The sequence below is a fragment of the Suncus etruscus genome, chromosome 14, assembly GCF_024139225.1.
Source record: "Suncus etruscus isolate mSunEtr1 chromosome 14, mSunEtr1.pri.cur, whole genome shotgun sequence".
NCBI classification, from domain to species: domain Eukaryota; kingdom Metazoa; phylum Chordata; class Mammalia; order Eulipotyphla; family Soricidae; genus Suncus; species Suncus etruscus.
Genome location: NC_064861.1, coordinates 39,569,594 through 39,587,080, shown reverse-complemented (window position 1 = coordinate 39,587,080; position 17,487 = coordinate 39,569,594). Strand labels below are relative to the sequence as shown.

Below are 17,487 nucleotides of genomic sequence, written 5' to 3'. Positions count from 1 at the left end.
GGGGCATAGCCCCCCACCCCACATGTCTGCAGTCACGGCTGGGTCTGGGGGACAGTGTCTGTCCTGCTGCTCCCTACGGCAACATCTTCCTCTCAACTCCTGCTCACACTGGTCAGCAGGTTCTTCCAGGTCTGGTTTTGCCTCAGAGAAATGGGGGTGCAGCTCTGGAACTTTTTTTTTTTTTTTTTCGGAACGTTGGGAGTCTCATGACATTTCCAGGAATAGCCTTCTGAGTGTGTGGGACATCGTGGGTCTCTGCCCCCACTTTTTATGGACTCACACATATGTCAGGGTTCACAGTTGGCTCCTCCTGACACTGAGTTTCCTCTCAGCCGTGTGGCCTTGTTTCTTTCCACACACGGGACTCTGCATCCTGTTCTGTGGCCAGACGTGTGTGGCAGGAGCTCCTGGTAGGTATAGTTGCTGTCACTTGGTGGGGCATGAGTGACCCTTGCGTACCTGTCTGCTGCCTTTCAGGTTCTGTGCCCTCAGCACACACCCCTGCCCTGGCAGCATCTTAGCCGCACCTCCAAAGACGTTTCTCCGCCAGACCCTGACCCAGGTCCTCACCTACAAGCCCACGCTGAGAGGTAACCGTGGTGGTGGGCAATGTCCTTGTATTCCCATCAGTGAGGGTGCTCCGAGGGCCAGAGATGCTGGTGAACCTTGAAAATTATATACTTTTTATTTTGGGGGCCACACCTGACGGCGCTCAGGGGTTACTCCCTGCTCTGTACTCAGAAATCACTCCTAGGAGGCTCGGGGGACTATATGGAATGCTGGGGATTGACCCCGGATCCATCTTGGGTTGTCTGTGTGCAAGGCAAATGCCCTACCACTGTGCTATTGCTCCGTCCCCCATTACACACCTTTTTGTTTGGAAATGCTGGATTCTTGTAAAGAAAATTGAGACTCAAACCAGAGGTAGTTTGTTGGGAGATGCTTGCATACACATGGCAAAATTGGGATCCATAGAGGTCCTGGACTTACCCCTGAGCATAGCCAGATGTGGCCCAAAATTAAAACCCAGAAAGCTTAGAAGGAAGGAAGTGGTGGAAGAGGTGTCTATACCACTATGTTTCAGCACCTAATCGTTGCACCATCTTTTCAATAATCTTGGTTAAGGATTTGATCCCTAGCCTGGCGTGTCCCCTGAGTACAAAGATATGAGTAGCTCTGAACATGGCCATCTGTGGCCCCTAAATTCTTCATCTAAAATTCACCCCCCCAAAAAATAAATAAAAATAAAATTCACACCGGAGAGATAGCACAGCGGTGTTTGCCTTGCAAGCAGCCGATCCAGGACCAAAGGTGGTTGGTTCAAATCCCGGTGTCCCATATGGTCCCCCGTGCCTGCCAGGAACTATTTCTGAGCAGACAGCCAGGAGTAACCCCTGGGCATCGCCAGGTGTGGCCCAAAAACCAAAAAACCAAAAAATAAAAAAAAATAAAATTCACCCCCACTTTTTTTTGCAAATATTTTACAAGAAATGTGCTTTGAGTATATGCAGTGAAATGCCATGTCATCTGAAGCTTTTTAATCCTGACACCGTTGGAACACATTTTGCAGTGTGTTCAGTATCTGTCTTGTTTTGTTTTGTTTTGTTTTGGGGCCACATCCGGTGACATTCAGGGATTACTCCTGGCTATGCGCTCAGAAATCGCTCCTGGCTTGGGGGACCATATGGGATGCCAAGTGATCCAACCGCGGTTTGTCCTAGGTCAGCCACATGCAAGGCAAACGCCTACTGTTGCACCACCGCTCCGAGGGCCCTCAGTATCTGTCTTTTTTTTTTTTTTTCTAATTTTTTTATTTTGAATTATGAGAACAAAAGATGCAAAGAAAGAGGACAAGGTAAAGTTACAGTGGAAGGACAATCAGCCATAACATAATTCTCAGAAGAAGTCCCCTTGCTGATATCTTAACTTTGAACTTTCAGTATCTGTCTTAACCACCGACCAGCAAATACCCTTTCTCTGAGTTTTTTGTCTTGTTTTGTTTTGGGGCCACACCTGGCAGTACTCAGGGGTTACTCCTGACTGTGCTCAGAAATCACTCCTAGCAGCCTCGGGGGACCATGTGGGATACCAGGAATTGAACCCAGGTCTGTCCAGGGTCGCTGCGTGCAAGACAAATGCTCTACCACTGTGTTATCTCTCCAGTCTCTCTAAGTATTTGATGGTTCAAGCTCTTTATTGTTCATTTTTATTTATGAGATACACCTGACAGTGCTCATGGATTACTCCTGGCTCTGCACTCAGGAATCCCTTCTGGCAGTGCTCAGGGGACCATATGGGGTGCCAGGGATTGAACTATTGCGCCAGCTCCTATTGATCAAGTTTACAAACTTGAAGAGGTAGTACAGTGGGTAAGGCCTTGCATCTGGCCTATCCAGGTCTGATTTACACATTGGTTCCCCCAAGCACTGTCAGAATTGATCCCTAAGCACAGAGCTAAGAGTAAACCCTGAGCACCTTGTATGACCTGAAAACAAAAATAAAACAAAAGTAGCAAAATTTGTGCCAGGACAAGGAAGGCAAGAGTTCAAATGCATTTGTTGCATGTGGGGGAAGCCCGATTTGGTCTCCAGCACTGCCTACTGTTCTGAGCACTGAGTCAAGCAGCTCCTAGGCTGGAGATATAGTATAGCAGTAAGGCATTTACCTTGCACACAGCCGATTCAAGACGGATGGTGGTTCGAATCCTAGCATCCCATATGGTCCTCTGTGCCTGCCAGGAGTGATTTCTGAGCGCAGAGCCAGGAGTAACCCCTGAGTGTTGCTGGGTGTGACCCCCCCCCAGAAAAAAAAAAAAAAGAAGCAGCTCCTGAGCATTTGTGTATAGAAGCCTATCGGCTCCATGAAGAGCAGCAAGACTAAAATGTTCCTGACGAGTTAGAAAGTCTAGAGAAGTCATAAAGGTTTCCCAGCAAGTAACAACCAGAGACACAGACATGGGATGATAAAACGTGTAATTGGAGAGGTTTTCACAATCATCGAAAACAAGGCGAGGGGCCGAAGAGATAGCATGGAGGTAAGGCGTTTGCCTTTCATGCAGAAGGATGGTGGTTCGAATCCCGGCATCCCATATGGTCCCCTGAGTTTGCCAGGAGCGATTTCTGAGCATAGAGCCAGGAGTAAGCCCTGAGCACTGCCAGAGCATAGAGCCAGGAGTAAGCCCTGAGTGCTGCCGGGTGTGACCCAAAAACCAAAAAAAAACAAACAAACAAACAAACAAAAAAAACCAAGGCAAAGGGAACCAAGGCATTTCTGAGCTTAGTCTATAGCAGGCATCAGGTGGGTGCTGACTAGATTGATTGTCTGTCTCCCTCAAGTGTCCGACGCACTTCAGATGCAGAAAGACTGGAGCTTCGCCAAGACACCAGCCTTGCTGCGAGACCTGTTCCGTGGGGTGAGTCCTAGACAGAGTGTCTGCTTGGAGAGAGGATTCCCCTGAGTCAGTGAAGACGGGTGGGGCACGGCCCTGCCACACCCCTGCTGCACCCCTGCCTCACCCCTCTTTATCCCCTCCTCAGCCCTGCCTCACCCCTACCTCACCCCTGCCTTAATTCTGCCTCACCCCCTCCTCACCGCTGCCTTACCCTTCCTTACCCCTGCCTCATTCCCTGCCTCACCCCCAACTCACTCTATCTCATCCCTATCTCACCCCTGCCTCACTGCCTGCCCTCCCTCCCCATCTCACCTCCTGTTCCACCCCTGCCTTATCCCTGTCTCACTGTCTACCTTCCCTCCCAGCTCTTCGTGTTCCTGAGCGTAGATGAGCTGGTCGACCTTCTGCAATCTGTGCTGGCGGCCCAGGAGGTGAACTGGAAGCACGTGCTTTCCTGTGTGTCTACCCTGGTCGTTTGCCTGCCGCAGGCCCAGCGTATAGTCCAAGGTGTGTCCCGGGTGTGGCCTCTGGATATGGCCCCGTGCTCCTCTGCCCAATGCATCTGGTCCATCTGCTGGCCTCTCCCTGACATATCCACACACTTGGCTGTCACCCAGGTTATTATTTTCCAGTTTGTTTTGGAAACACATCTGGCAGTATCCTGGGGCCCGAGTGATAGCACAATGGTAGGGCATTTGCCTTGCATGCGGCAGACCCAGGACAGACTCAGGTTTGATCTCTGGCATCTCTGATCCCATTTGGTCCTACAAGCCTGCCAAGAGCAATTTCTGAGCACAGAGCCAGGAGTAACCCTGAGTGCTACTGGGTATGGTCCCAGAACAAAAACATCTGGCAGCATCCTAAAGGACTGTTCTCAGCTCAGTCCTTGGGGGAGTGGGGAGTATGTGGTGCCAGTAATGGAGTGTGGCTTGTGCTCAGCTTTCGGAGCAGGCATGGAGGAGGGTGACATGTACTTAGGGCCCCATGAGGTGGCCTCAAGATGGCAGTGATGGTGGCCTTGTTCTCTACCCAGACTGGGTGGCACGTTTGCTGACCTCTGCGTTTGAGAGCTGTGACCTGGACAGCATGGTCACTGCATTCCTGGTCATCCGTCAGGCTGCACTGGAGGGCCCTGCTGTGTCTTCATCCTATTCCGACTGGTTCCAGGTCAGCCCTTCTGAGTGACAGGACCCCAGAGACCCCTTCAAAAAAAAGCTCTATAGGGCTGGCTGGATCCAAGTGCCCAGCCAAGTGCCTCCCTGCTCCTGCCCCCAACCAGATTCAGGTCTCCCAGCTCCTGTCTCTCCAGGCTCCTTTATCTCTCCAGGCTCTTTAATCCCTGTTCCTACAGGCCTCTTTCGGGAGCATGCGGGGCCACCATGCTGGCAGCAAGAAGACTCTGGTGTTTCTATTCAAGTTTCTGACCGAACTGGTGCCCTACGAGGCCCCCCGGTACCTGCAAGTAAGGTTGTAGATCGGCCCTTGGTCCCCTCGGGCACCAGCACTTGTGGCTGTCACTGCCCCAGGGGGACAGGAGGTGACATTGCTTGAATGGGGGCTGCACTTCTGTCCATCGTGTGGGCTCTGCCATGGGGAGCTTCCATCCAGCCTGGGCTGGGTGTAGTTGTGGGGCCTCAGGAATAGTGGACTGTGGAGGAGGGGATGTCTGCTTCCCTCGATCAGACCACTGCCCATAGGAGCGGGTTCCCCCTCCCCTTGCTCTGAGTCACCCTTGGGCTCTTCCATCAGCGCGTTGTGGAAATGACCAATGGTCCCAGGGTCCTGGCCTTTTTGTTGTTCCAAAAATAAAACCCCTTCTGTCATAGGTACACCTCCTGCACCCACCCCTGGTTCCCAGCAAGCACCGTGCCCTGCTGACTGACTATGCCTCACTGGCCAGGACCCGGCTGGCTGACCTGCAGGCATGTCCAGCCCTGCCCCACCCTCTTTCTTCAGCTATCCCACACCCCACTTACAATGCTCCTGTTGCAGGTTCCTGTGGAAACCATGGGACTCTATGACGACTTGTCCTTGGCTGGGGATGTCCCCAAGGTACTGCCCTATTGCTGTGGCCACTATACTTGTCCCAGTCATAGCCCTGGCTTCTGCCCTCTCGGGCTTGATCCTTGACCCTGCATGTCAGCTGCAGAGCAGGAACCATCTGAGTTGCCCTAATCATGCTGCCCAGTGGCACATGAAGAAGGAGGCTCTCAGCTCTGGATGGGGAGGGAGGGATACCTGGTTTGTGGATAGCAGAGAAGGTCCCTATTTTTGATGGGTGAGTGGGACGACATTCCAGATGGTGCAGAGACACCTAGTGTCAGAGTGTCTGGAATTTTCATGGCACCTCAGTCTCATTTCTACTTGTATGGTGTGACTTCGGCCCTTCTGATCTCAGTTGTGAGCGTAGTGTGGGTCATGGCTATGTGTGCACTTTGTGGCCTGGAGATGGGAGTTGGGCAAGGCAGAGCATGGTCTCTGGTCCTGATTTTTTGTTGTTGTTGTTGTTTTGGATCACACCCAGCAGCACTCAGGTCACTCCTGGCTTCATGCTCAGAAATCCCTCCTTGCAGATTGTATGTGGGGGGGAACCACATGGGATGTCGGGATTTGAAACACCATCCCTCTGCGTCTAAGGCAAATGCCTTACCACTGTGCTATCTCTCTGGCCCTGGTTGTTTTTTTTTTTTAATCTTTCCTTCTCCCCATTCCTGTGGACCTAGCCTCACTGCCAGGCCCAGCAGGATGTCAACAGAGCCATCGAGGTGTTTGAGCAGACCGGGAAGGTCCCTGTCACTGTCATGGAGGCCAGGTAAGACCCTGCAGCCTTAGGCTACATGTTGTGGAAGGGAGACCTTGAGTTCTGGATGCCACAGCTAGCTCCTCCCACAGAGAGGAAAACAGGCAGCTGGGCACCTCCTTTGGTGTGGTTTTGTTTTTTGTCCGACTGACATCTGGCAAGGTTCATTTGGTTTGGTTTTGCTTTTTTGGCCACACCTGGTGGTGTTCAGGGGTTATTCTTGGTTGTGTACTCTGAAATTACTCCTGGTGGGCTCAGGAGACCCTATGAGATGCTGGGAATTGAACACAGGTCAGCCTTGTGCAAGGTCAGCTCCCTCCCTACTGTACTATTGCTCTGGCTCTCCATCAGGTGAGTTTGAAAATGTTTTTCTCCTGTTTCACAGCATCTTCAGGAAACCTTACTTCGTGTCCCTCTTCCTCCCTACCCTGCTCACACCGCGCATGGTTAGTAGCGCCTTACCCTGCCCAGGAGCTGCGTCCTCCTACTGCTGCCTTATGTGACCATCTCCCCTCAGCTCCCACAGATTCCTGACTCCCGAGTGGCATTTATCGAGGCCCTGAAGAGGTAAGACCACAGTGCAGTCCCACCACAGTTCTGACAGCGCAGAGAGCTGTGTTTATTACAGATGCTTGACATAAAACATAGGCTTTGGGGCCAGAGCTATAGAACAGTGGGGAGAGCTTTTGCTTGGCATGTGGCCAACACATGTTTGATCCCTGGCATCCCTTATGGTCCCCGAGCAGGAGTGATTTTTCAGTGCAGAGCCAGGAATAACCCCGGAGCATCACTGGGTGTAAAATCATCCCATGCACCCATGCACTGTATTTCTTTTTTGTTTGTTTGTTTTTGGGTCACACCTGGCAGTGCTCAGGGGTTACTCCTGGCTCTGTCCTCAGAAATAGCCCCTGGCAGGCACGGGGGACCATATGGGATGCAGGGATTCGAACCAATGACCTTCTGCATGAAAGGCAAATGCCTTATCTCCATGCTGTCTCTCTGGCCCCGCACTGTATTTCTAACCCTAGCTGAATGGGTCTGAAGCAGGTAGTCACCAGGAATTAATAAACCAATCCAGACAGGAGAGAATCATGGAGTTGGTTGACTTCTTGCTTCATGGTCTCACTGTGCTCATATTGTAGTCCCACTCCATATCAAGCTAAACTGAAACCTCTTTAATTACTAATCAGGAGAAGGAGGGTCGAGTGAGATCCAGGTGGACTTTTATAAGTTAAAGTGCGTGGTTAAAAGAAAGAGGGATGCTCAGGTGCCAGGCCTGGTCTCAAATGGGGTCTTGACCCAGCTCCTATGTGGCGCTAACCATCCAGTTCATAGTGGGTGACTTTGGGAGGAGCAGGAAACCAGAAATGCTAGTTACTAGGGGAATAGGAGACCAGAGCCTGGGCTTGGAGAAACAGGACAGAGGGCAAAACACTTGCCTTGCACACAGCTGACCCAGGTTTGATCCCTGAGCACAGAGCCAAAAGTAATGCTCAAGCACAGCTGAACTGAGTGACTCTGCCCAGGATTGCTCCTGGTGAGAGTCTTGGGGAAAATTGTGGTGCAGGGGAGTCTGGGTTGGGAGTATGCAGGCCTATCTCTCCAGCCCCCCATCTGCCACTTTCCTGAAGACTGGGTCTGTGTGGCACACTCAGGGCCCCCGCAACACATTCCTGTTTTATTTTATTTTATTTTATTTTGTTTTTTGGGTCATACCCGGCAGCGCTCAGGGGTTACTTCTGACTCTACGCTCAGAAATTGCTCCTGGCAGGCTCTGGGGGCCATGTGGGATGCCGGGATTCGAACCACTGTCCTTCTGCATGTAAGGCAAATGCCCTACCTCCATGCTATCTCTCCAGCCCCTGTTTTATTTGTTTTTGAAGTAAAATTAGTTGTTTTTTTTTCACACCCGTTTGATGCTCAGGGGTTACTCCTGGCTAAGCGCTCAGAAATTGCCCCTGGCTTGGGGGGACCACATGGAACGCCAGGGGATCGAACCGTGGTCGTGATCTTTCCTTGGCTAATGCTTACAAGGCAGACACTTTACCTCTAGCGCCTCGGCCCCAAAATTAGTTCTTATTTGGAAATTCTGAGGAAGGGGAGGGAGAGGAGGAGAAAGAGTAACTTGCTCAAGAGAGTGTGGGCAGAAAGCCCACCCACACTCCCCATGTGAAAGTCATGAAAGTGGGAAAAGTCACAATTTCAGAGGGGAGAGGCGGGTCATGTCTGCTCTGGCCAGCAACATGTGTGTGCATCATCATTTTTTTTTTTTTTGCGGGGTCACACCCAGCGGGGCTCAGAGGTTATTGTGCTCAGAAATCGCTCCTGGCAGGCTCAGGGGACCATATGGGATGCTGGGAATCAAACCTGGATCTGTTCTGGATTGGCTGTGTGCAAGGCAAAAGCCCTACTGCTGTGCTATCTCATTCCAGCCTTTGCATCATCACATTCTATTTGTCAGTTGGGACACTTGTGCTTAAGGATTGGTCCTCACTGACTGATCTTTTCTTTCCTTCTGGTCCAGAGCTGATAAAATCCCCTCTTCTCTGTACTCCACCTACCTCCAGGCCTGTTCTGCAGTTGAAGATGGGAAGCCACACTGTAAGTAAGCTGCCTAGCTGCCTCGCAGCCTAGCCAGGCCCTGTCAGTCCTCTGAGTCTGTCCAGGACTGTGTTCTGGAACAGCTGACCCTACAGATTGAAGCATGCCCCCTCCCTGGTGCAGCCAGGATACTTCAAGTTCCCCAGGGACCCATCCAAGACAGGCCCACTACAGCCAATGGCCCCTGCTCTTCTGTTCCCTTTCCCCCCCGCCATTACTCGTATTGGGAGTCAAGGATTTTGGATTGTTTTCCATACTATATGGGGATATGTTTCCAGAGGCAGTCCTTAGAGTGATTTCTGTCTTGTGCCCTTCGTGGAGATTCTCAGTTCTCAACCTGCTGGGCCTGCAGTCCCCAATGGCCCACAAGTGCTGTGCTGGCACCTTACAGTGCCAGGGCTGCATCTGGTGGGTATAGGCTGAAGTTGTCCACATGTAAGGTGGCTCCTCTTTCAGTCCTGCACTTTCTTTCCAGCCTGGTTCTTTGTTTTTGTGCCAGGACCCAAACCTCACACATACAAGGCCACTGCTGGGCCATGCCCTTGGCCCCTTGAGTTCTGGTTTACCTGTGACACCATGAGATCTTCACCTTAAGCCTGGGATCTTCCCTGGTATATAGTTCTTTTTTTGAAGGAGTGGGGGGTCACATTTGGCAGCTCTTAGTTTACTCCTGGATTTCCGCTCAGAAATCGCTCCTGGCAGGCTCGGGGGACCATATGGGACCACTGTCCTTCTGCATGCAAGGCTAACACCCTACCTCCATGCTATCTCTCCGGCCCTGGCATATAGTTCTTGAACTGCTGTGGTGATATTTTTTTTTTTTTTTTTTTGGTTTTTGGGCCACACCCTGTGAGGCTCAGGGGTTACTCCTGGCTATGCGCTCAGAAGTTGCTCCTGGCTTCTTGGGAGACCATATGGGACGCCGGGGGATCGAACCGCGGTCCGTCCTAGGCTAGCGCAGGCAAGGCAGGCACCTTACCTCCAGCGCCACCGCCCGGCCCCTGTGGTGATATTTTTATTTTGTTTAGTTTGCCTTTTGACATACCAGATGGTGCTCAGGAATTTTTTTTTTTTTTTTTTTTTGGTTGTTGGTTCAGTGGGTCCTTTAGTAATGGGAATTGAACCTGTGATCCCCACAGACCATTGGCCTTGGTACCGTCCTTCTCCTTCTCCCTGCCTCACTTTTAATTGTGACATCAATGTTTGCATGAACACTTCTTTGGCAAATTGCAACCACGTGGAATCTTTTTTTTTTTTTTTTTTTTTTTTTTATTAATTATTTTTTTTATTATTTTAATTATGACAACAAAGATGCAAAGAAAGAGGACAGGGTAAAGTTACAGTGGAAGCCCAATCACCCATAAACAGGATTCTCAGTAGTTCCATCGATGATATCCCAGCCTTGAACTTTCAGCCAAAGAACATTAAGAAAAACAAAACTGAACCCATGTACAATACAATTACTTTGTCCCTCAAATCCCCAGTTGTAGTACATATTGTTTCTTAGCAGCACACCATATAATCTAAAGATATTAGACTTATGTAACTCTTTAAACATTGAGGGCAAAGTACATTTATCTAGTTCCATGCACATGCTTACTAGTTTAAGTTAACCTCAAAAGTTTTAATGGGACACGTGGAATCTCTTGGTAAATCCGGGAAGTGCTTGTTGTGTGCTAGTCCTATTTCTTGCTCCTTGATTCTTACTCATCAATCTTTGATTTTTTTTTTTTTTTTTTTTGGTTTTTGGGCCACACCCAGTAACGCTCAGGGGTTACTCCTGGCTATGCACTCAGAAGTCACTCCTGGCTTGGGGGACCATATGGGACGCCGGGAGATCGAACCTCGGTCCGTCCTAGGCTAGCTCAGGCAAGGCAGGCACCTTACCTCTAGCGCCACCGCCCGGCCCCCAATCTTTGAGTTTTAGAAACCTGTGAGGTAAAGAAATGTACTGATGTCACTTAGAGTTAGATTCAGGCTGAGTTCAAGGCATCCCCTCTGCTTCAGATCCTGCGTGAACATGGCCTGTGTGGCTTCCTGCTTGCAATAGCAGCATGCAGAGAAACACTTTTTCTTTTATTTTTTTGGGGGGTTTTTGGGGGTGCCACACTCAGGGTTACTCCTGGCTCTGTGCTCAGAAATCACTTCTGGGGACCGGAGAGATAGCATGGAGGTAAGGTGTTTGCCTTTCATGCAGGAGGTCATCAGTTCAAATCCCGGCGTCCCATATGGTCCCCCGTGCATGCCAGGAGCAATTTCTGAGCGTGAAGCCAGGAATAACCCCTGAGTACTGCCAGGTGTGACCCAAAAACCACCAAAAAAAAAAAATCACTTCTGGCAGGTTTGGGGGACCATATGGAATTCGGGGATTGAACCTGAGTTAGCCACATACAAGGCAAATATCTTACTCGCTGTGCTATCACTCTAGCCCCAGAACTACTTTTCTTTTTTTTTTTTTTTTTTGGTTTTTGGGCCACACCCATTTGACGCTCAGGGGTTCCTCCTGGCTATGCGCTCAGAAGTCACTCCTGGCTTGGGGGACCATATGGGACACCGGGGGATCGAACCGCGGTCCATCCTAGGCTAGTGCTGGCAAGGCAGACACCTTACCTTTAGCACCACCGCCCGGCCCAGAACTACTTTTCTGATCATTTATTTATTTATTTTTTGGTTTATTCATTGGCTTTTGGATCACACCCAGCAACACTCAAGGGTTATTCTTTGCTCTGCACTCAGAAATTGCTCATGGCAGGCACGGAGGAACATATGGGACGCTAGGCCTCGAACCACCATCTGTCCTAGATTGGCTGCGTGCAAGGCAAACGCCCTACTGCTCTACTGCTGTGCTATCTCTCTTGTCCCCGACCATTTACTTTTATTTTTTTATTTTTGGAAAGTTGAAGAGGAAGAAAAATGAATTCCCCAAGTGGGGAGGAACATAACTAGGACCAAATTCTTTTCCTGACATTGATTTGTGGTGAGGTATTAGAGGAAAGGCCATAGGGATACATGCCACTGTCTACTGCTGGCTCCATGCCTGTCTGACAGTTTATCCCCCCACAGCAGACGAGGCCGCACCTGTACCACTGGGGGAGCCGCTGGGGGCACTCAGAGCTGCATTGCAGGGGCTCAGGGCTGTGATGTCTGATCCTACCCGACATGAAGGTGAGGGACCCGGATTGGGGCTAAGGCAGGGGCCCTGCTCCCTTATGGTCAGGCCCAGCTCCCCTGGCGGAGGACAGGGGCCACCTGCTGGGTGGACACTGCACTCAGCTGTCTGGTTGGTGTCCCTGGAGTGGGGTGGCTGGGCAGAGCCAGGCCCCTAGTTTTGGGGCTTGGCCACTGTCCTGGGTCCTGGAGGGCAGCCCCCACTCACCGCAGTGGCTCCTTTCACAGCTGTGTCCCCCCAACTGGCCCTGGTCGCTGAAAAGCTTGACTCTGCTTTGGGCCACAGTGGGGACACATCCCAGTTTCACCAGGCCTCAGTGCTGGAGCCACAGAGAGAGGCGGTGAGTGGGCCCAGCTCACTTTGGGATCTGATCCTTGCTGTGGAGGGAGTGCATGGGCTGAGTGCAAGCAACCACCGGGCTGGCCCAGGATTCCCACACCCCCCGTGGTGCTGTTCTTGCCCAATACAACCTACCCTGGGCTTTAGCCTCCACTCACTGTCGCCTGTTGGTGGTATCATGGTGGGCAAGTATGGCAGACCTACCCCCAACATATGTGGCCTCTTCAACTCAGGTGGCAGATCTCCTGTTGACAGCTTTTTGTCAGAACCTCGTTGTGGCCTGCCGCTTTGCACCACCCGACAGGTAGTGGCCAGGAGACTTTGGGAAGGGGTGCAGAAAGATTGGACAGCGGGAGGCACACAGAGAGACAATACATGGCTGACCTGGGTTTGATCCCCAGCACCCCATTATGGTCCCCCAAGCCCTCAGGAGTGATCCCTGAGCATAGAGCCAGGAGTCAGCCCTGAGCACCACAGGGTGTAGCCCCAAACCTAACAAAACTCGGGGAGCCTTTGGGCTTTTCCCATCCCACCCAAGAACAGCTCTTGACTTGTGTTCCCCAACCATTTTCCTTTCTGGCCATTTCCTCCTCACTGTCCACAGGCAGGGCCCCTGGGCAGCCCAATTCGTGGCACTCATGTGCAGACACAAGCTTCTCCAAACTTTGCTCACCAGGCTCAGGCAGCTGCTCGGACACCAGGTGGGTGCCTCACATCCTCCTTCACTTCCTCCTCCATCAGTTCTTCCTCCTCCCTTAGCTCCTTCATTCATCTCCACCATCACCTTCTCCTCCCTCATCTACTCTGCCCTCACCTCCTTCACCTCTCCTTCCCTCAGGGCCCAGGCCTACTCACCGCACATTTGCTGGGACTGGCTGCCCTGGTGGTCCACCTAGGTGAGTCTGGCTCTGATGTGCCCAGGGAGGTCCTTAGCCTCCCTGACTTCCTGGATGGTCTCCTGACCTGTGCCTGCCTGGAATCGTCACTCTTCTGCCTCAGGTTAGCTGCCTGCCTGCCCGCAGATGTGCCTATGACATTTGGGTCCTTATTACCTATGACCTTCCAAGAGGTCATAGGCACATCTGCGGGCAGGTGTGGTGACACATCCCTCCTGGCAGAGCTCACAGCTCGTGCCAAGTCTGGACACTTCAGAAATTCCAGGGCCCCTGGGTGCCAGTGGGATATGGGCCCTTATGTGCCAGACATATGTCCTCCCCCCTTTGGGCTGTGTCCAGATGGCCTTGTCCCTGCTCCTGCTCTCACTGTCCCACTGCTATTTCTAGCACAGCAGTCATCTCTGATGGAAGAAATTCCTCCTGGGTGTTCACCATAGGGGGATCACTCACATCTGCATGTCCCTGGCCTCTGTACCAGCCCTCAATAGGGCCCATGTCTCTGTCCACCCCTCATCTCTGTCCCCTCCCCTCCCCTCCCCTCTGCGGGCTGTGTCTCAGCGGCACCTTATGTCCAGGTTCTGCACTGCGGCTGTCTCTTACTCTCTCTGCAAGTCCCCCTCCCAGCTGCAGGGCGCTCTATGCAGCAGCCTGGGTCCAGGCCTCATCAAAAAGGTAAGCCTGGGCCCTCTTCTCTCTCTTTATTCAGAGAGCTTTGAGCTCTGGACACTGGGAGAGGCTCTGTTCCTATGTAGACAGACTCTTGGTCTAGGTTCCATGTGAAAACTGGCCCAGGAGTCTCGCTGGTCTTAGTTGGGACTCACTCATATACTCACTCATGCACGCTCTTGTACACTTACTCATTGGCCATTCATGCACTCACCCTTCACTCACTCACACACTCACACAGTCGGTCACCCATGCACTAACTCACTCATACACTCACTCACTGGTTTGGTGCCTCCTGGCTGCCCTGGTCGGTTGGTGCACCTGGGTCCTTGGTCCCAATTGCCTTGGAGCTTCTCTGGGTTGGGAATGAGGACACTGCACATCCGGGCTCATGTGTGTTCTATGTGCATGAGACAGCAATGTGCAGTGTCGTGGGCCGAGAGCAGTTGGGATAGTCCCCGTGTCAGGGCCCTATTAAATGCACTATGTAGTCCCTGCATCTCAGCAAACTCAGCCTGTGTCTCCCTCTGCAGTTTCAGTTTCTGGTGCTCAGGTTGCTTGCTGAGGCCCGGGATGCACTCAACTGGGAGGAAGATGTCAGCCTTCCCTGGCGCTGCTTGTGCCTCCCGTCTACAGACTGGCTGCATGCGGCTTTTGCCCTATGGCAGCAGAGACCATTCCAGGACCTGCTCAAAGAAGAAGGACTCCACGTATGTCATGCCCTGACCACTCTGGGCTCTCTGGGTTTCCCAGTTCAGATTTGGGGTTGCAGGGCTGGGCTGCACTGTGTTGCATGGTGTGGCAGGATAGTGTCGCTGCCGCAGCCATGTAGACTCACCCACACAGTGACTGATATACCAGGTGATAACTGACCATCCAGGGGCCAGGAAACTAATCTGGAACCCGCCCCTACAGACCTGGCCACCCCACCTCTGGGCACTGTGCTCTGTGGCTCTGTGCTGTGTGAAAGCACAAAGGCTTCCTGCTGTTTTTCACTATCCTCTCATGCCTGTACCTGATGGTCATGAAAGGCAGGTGATCTTGACAAGAGGCAGGCAATGACCCCCGTGTCTGCTGCACCATTGTGGGGAGATGGACACTGGGCATGGACACTCATCTCCATATAATGGTCTTCATGCTCCAATACTTCTGGGTGTACTTTGAAACACACAGTGGGAGGTTTTGTAGTTTGTTGACCGGTAGAATGGTGTGTCAGAAGCTTTTTGTTTTTGTTTTTGTTTTGTTTTAGTTTTGGGCCATACCTGGCAGTGGTCAAGGATCACTCCTGATTCTATGCTCAGGGATCACTCCTGAGGTGCTCAGAGGATCATATGGGGTACCAGGATAGAACCTGGGTCAGCCACATGCAAGGCAAGCACCTTTACTACTGTGCTATCTCCCTAGCCCCTTGCTGGCAAGAATTTTTTTTTTTTTTTTGGATTTTTTTTTTTTTTTTTTTTTTTTTTGGTTTTTGGGCCACACCCGGCAGTGCTCAGGGGTCACTCCTGGCTGTCTGCTCAGAAATAGCTCCTGGCAGGCACGGGGGACCATATGGGACACCGGGATTCGAACCAACCACCTTTGGTCCTGGATCGGCTGTTTGCAAGGCAAACACCGCTGTGCTATCTCTCCGGGCCCTTTTTTTTGGATTTTTGAGTCACACCTGGCAGCGCTCAGGGGTTTCTCCTGGCTCTCTGCTCAGAAATCGCTCCTGGTCCCATATGGGACCATATGGAATACAGGATTCGAACCACCGTCCTTCTGCATGCAAGGCAAATGCCTTACCTCCATGTTATCTCTCCGGCTCCTGGCAAGAATTTTTTTTGTTTTCTTGTTTTTTTGTTTTTAGTTTTTGGGTCACACCCGATGGTGCTCAGGGGTTACTCCTGACTGTCTGCTCAGAAATAGCTCCTGGCAGGCATGGGGGACCATATGGGACACCGGGATTCGAAACAAACACCTTCGGTCTTGGATTGGCTGCTTGCAAGGCAAACTCCGCTGTGCTATCTCTCCTGGCCCTGGCAAGAATTTTTTTTTTTTTTTTTTGGTTTTTGGGCCACACCCGGCGGTGCTCAAGGGTTACTCCTGGCTGTCTGCTCAGAAATAGCTCCTGGCAGGCACGGGGGACCATATGGGACACCAGGATTTGAACCAACCACCTTTGGTCCTGGATCGGCTTGCAAGGCAAACGCCTCTGTGCTATCTCTCCGGGCCCCCTGGCAAGAATTTTTAACGCAAATGCCACCTTTGTTATATGAAGTATTTATTACATTTTCTTGGATATTTTTTATTTTGTCTCAGATAGGACAGAAAGTGGCCTCCCTCCCTCCCAGAATAAACTGTCTTAGCTTCACCTTCATTGGTGCTGAGACACCAATACTGGCCCTTCCCAGGACAGAGTCAGCAGCTCAGCTCATGTAGAGCGCTGCAGGGAAGCAGGTGCTTTTGACTGAGGGACTGACCTCTGTGGGTGTCAGGCAGCATGGATGCTCTGGCCCTTGAGTCGCATCCAGGGTCGTTGCTATGAAACTGATTCATCTGGTGCCTTGTCAGTTAACCTACAGGGACTGGTTACAGCTGGAAGTGGAGATTCAGCCGCATGCTGACTATCTTTCAGATTCAGAGAGGTGAGTGTTTCTGTGATCGGACCTAAGCATCCCAACTTCCCCATTGCCTCTGGATGGCTTGTCATTAGAGATGTATAATATTAACCTATAACATCTGCACACACATCTGGCCTTCCTTTGTGCCAGAATGTTCTCAGACTGTGTCAGAGATCAGGGTACAGTTCCCTTTAGGAGGGAGGCATGGAGGGAAGGGTGGGGAGGGTGCCCTCCTTGCTTGTGCTGACCCTTGTTTGATCCACAACACCCCATATGGTGCCCTAGCACTGCCAGAAGTCAGGCCTGTCCTCATGGTCAGGTGTTCCACTGGAGACAGGTGAGGGCTAGTGAGAACCAATGTCTAGGGTATGAGGCCCAAAGGGGCAGCAAGGCCATGGTCAGCTTTGCTGGTGGGATGGGCCATCTAGGCACCTCCCTGGCCTGATCTCATCACCGGCTGTGGGTGCTTAGAGCCAGGTGAGTACCTCCATGCCCTGTCCTCACCACAACTTTGCTGTCCAGACTTGACTTCCAGCGCTGGGCCATCCTTGAGCGGTTCCTGCCTACACCCCCTGCAGCTGGTGGCTGTGGAGGAGACGTGGAGAGGGCATGCACTGAACTGGCAGCCGTTCTCATGGACACCTGCCAGAGGTGAGGCTGCAGCCCAGCAAGTCAGCAGAGCTGTGTGAGGCTGCCCAGGAGTAAAATGGGAGGTCTTATCTGAGCTCAGGCTCAGACTGGAGGGTCATTCACACACACACACACACCCAGGGACACTCCTGGTGGTCATAGCATGTCTAGCATCTCTGCAGCCTTTGGTGACTCTTCCGTCTCTATAGCTTGTGGTGATGCTCTTTCATCTCTATGGCCGTTGTGATTTTTCCTTCTGTCTCTACAGCCTGTGGCGACTCTTTTATTTTTCCCAGGGTTTAGGCCGTACCAGCAGTGCTTAGGGGTTCTCCTGGCTCTGCACTCAAGAGTCATTCCTGGTGGTACTCAGGGGGCCCTACAGGATGCCAAAG

The 17,487-nt window shown here is 51.7% G+C and overlaps 1 protein-coding gene across 1 annotated transcript in view; it reads left to right on the top strand.

Annotated features, from left to right (window-relative positions):
• FANCA (FA complementation group A) overlaps window positions 1–17,487 on the top strand; it is a 33,167-nt gene that overhangs the window by 8,371 nt on the left and 7,309 nt on the right. Inside the window, exons 13-33 of the mRNA XM_049787390.1 lie at window positions 478–590; window positions 3,336–3,412; window positions 3,757–3,898; window positions 4,425–4,558; window positions 4,743–4,853; window positions 5,218–5,313; window positions 5,384–5,443; window positions 6,115–6,203; window positions 6,577–6,637; window positions 6,709–6,758; window positions 8,716–8,792; window positions 11,856–11,957; window positions 12,189–12,301; window positions 12,534–12,604; window positions 12,905–13,001; window positions 13,139–13,196; window positions 13,323–13,392; window positions 13,772–13,868; window positions 14,396–14,572; window positions 16,416–16,489; window positions 16,988–17,116. Of these exons, the coding sequence (XP_049643347.1) occupies window positions 478–590; window positions 3,336–3,412; window positions 3,757–3,898; window positions 4,425–4,558; window positions 4,743–4,853; window positions 5,218–5,313; window positions 5,384–5,443; window positions 6,115–6,203; window positions 6,577–6,637; window positions 6,709–6,758; window positions 8,716–8,792; window positions 11,856–11,957; window positions 12,189–12,301; window positions 12,534–12,604; window positions 12,905–13,001; window positions 13,139–13,196; window positions 13,323–13,392; window positions 13,772–13,868; window positions 14,396–14,572; window positions 16,416–16,489; window positions 16,988–17,116 (1,998 nt within the window). The remainder of the gene's footprint in view (window positions 1–477; window positions 591–3,335; window positions 3,413–3,756; window positions 3,899–4,424; window positions 4,559–4,742; window positions 4,854–5,217; window positions 5,314–5,383; window positions 5,444–6,114; window positions 6,204–6,576; window positions 6,638–6,708; window positions 6,759–8,715; window positions 8,793–11,855; window positions 11,958–12,188; window positions 12,302–12,533; window positions 12,605–12,904; window positions 13,002–13,138; window positions 13,197–13,322; window positions 13,393–13,771; window positions 13,869–14,395; window positions 14,573–16,415; window positions 16,490–16,987; window positions 17,117–17,487) is intronic.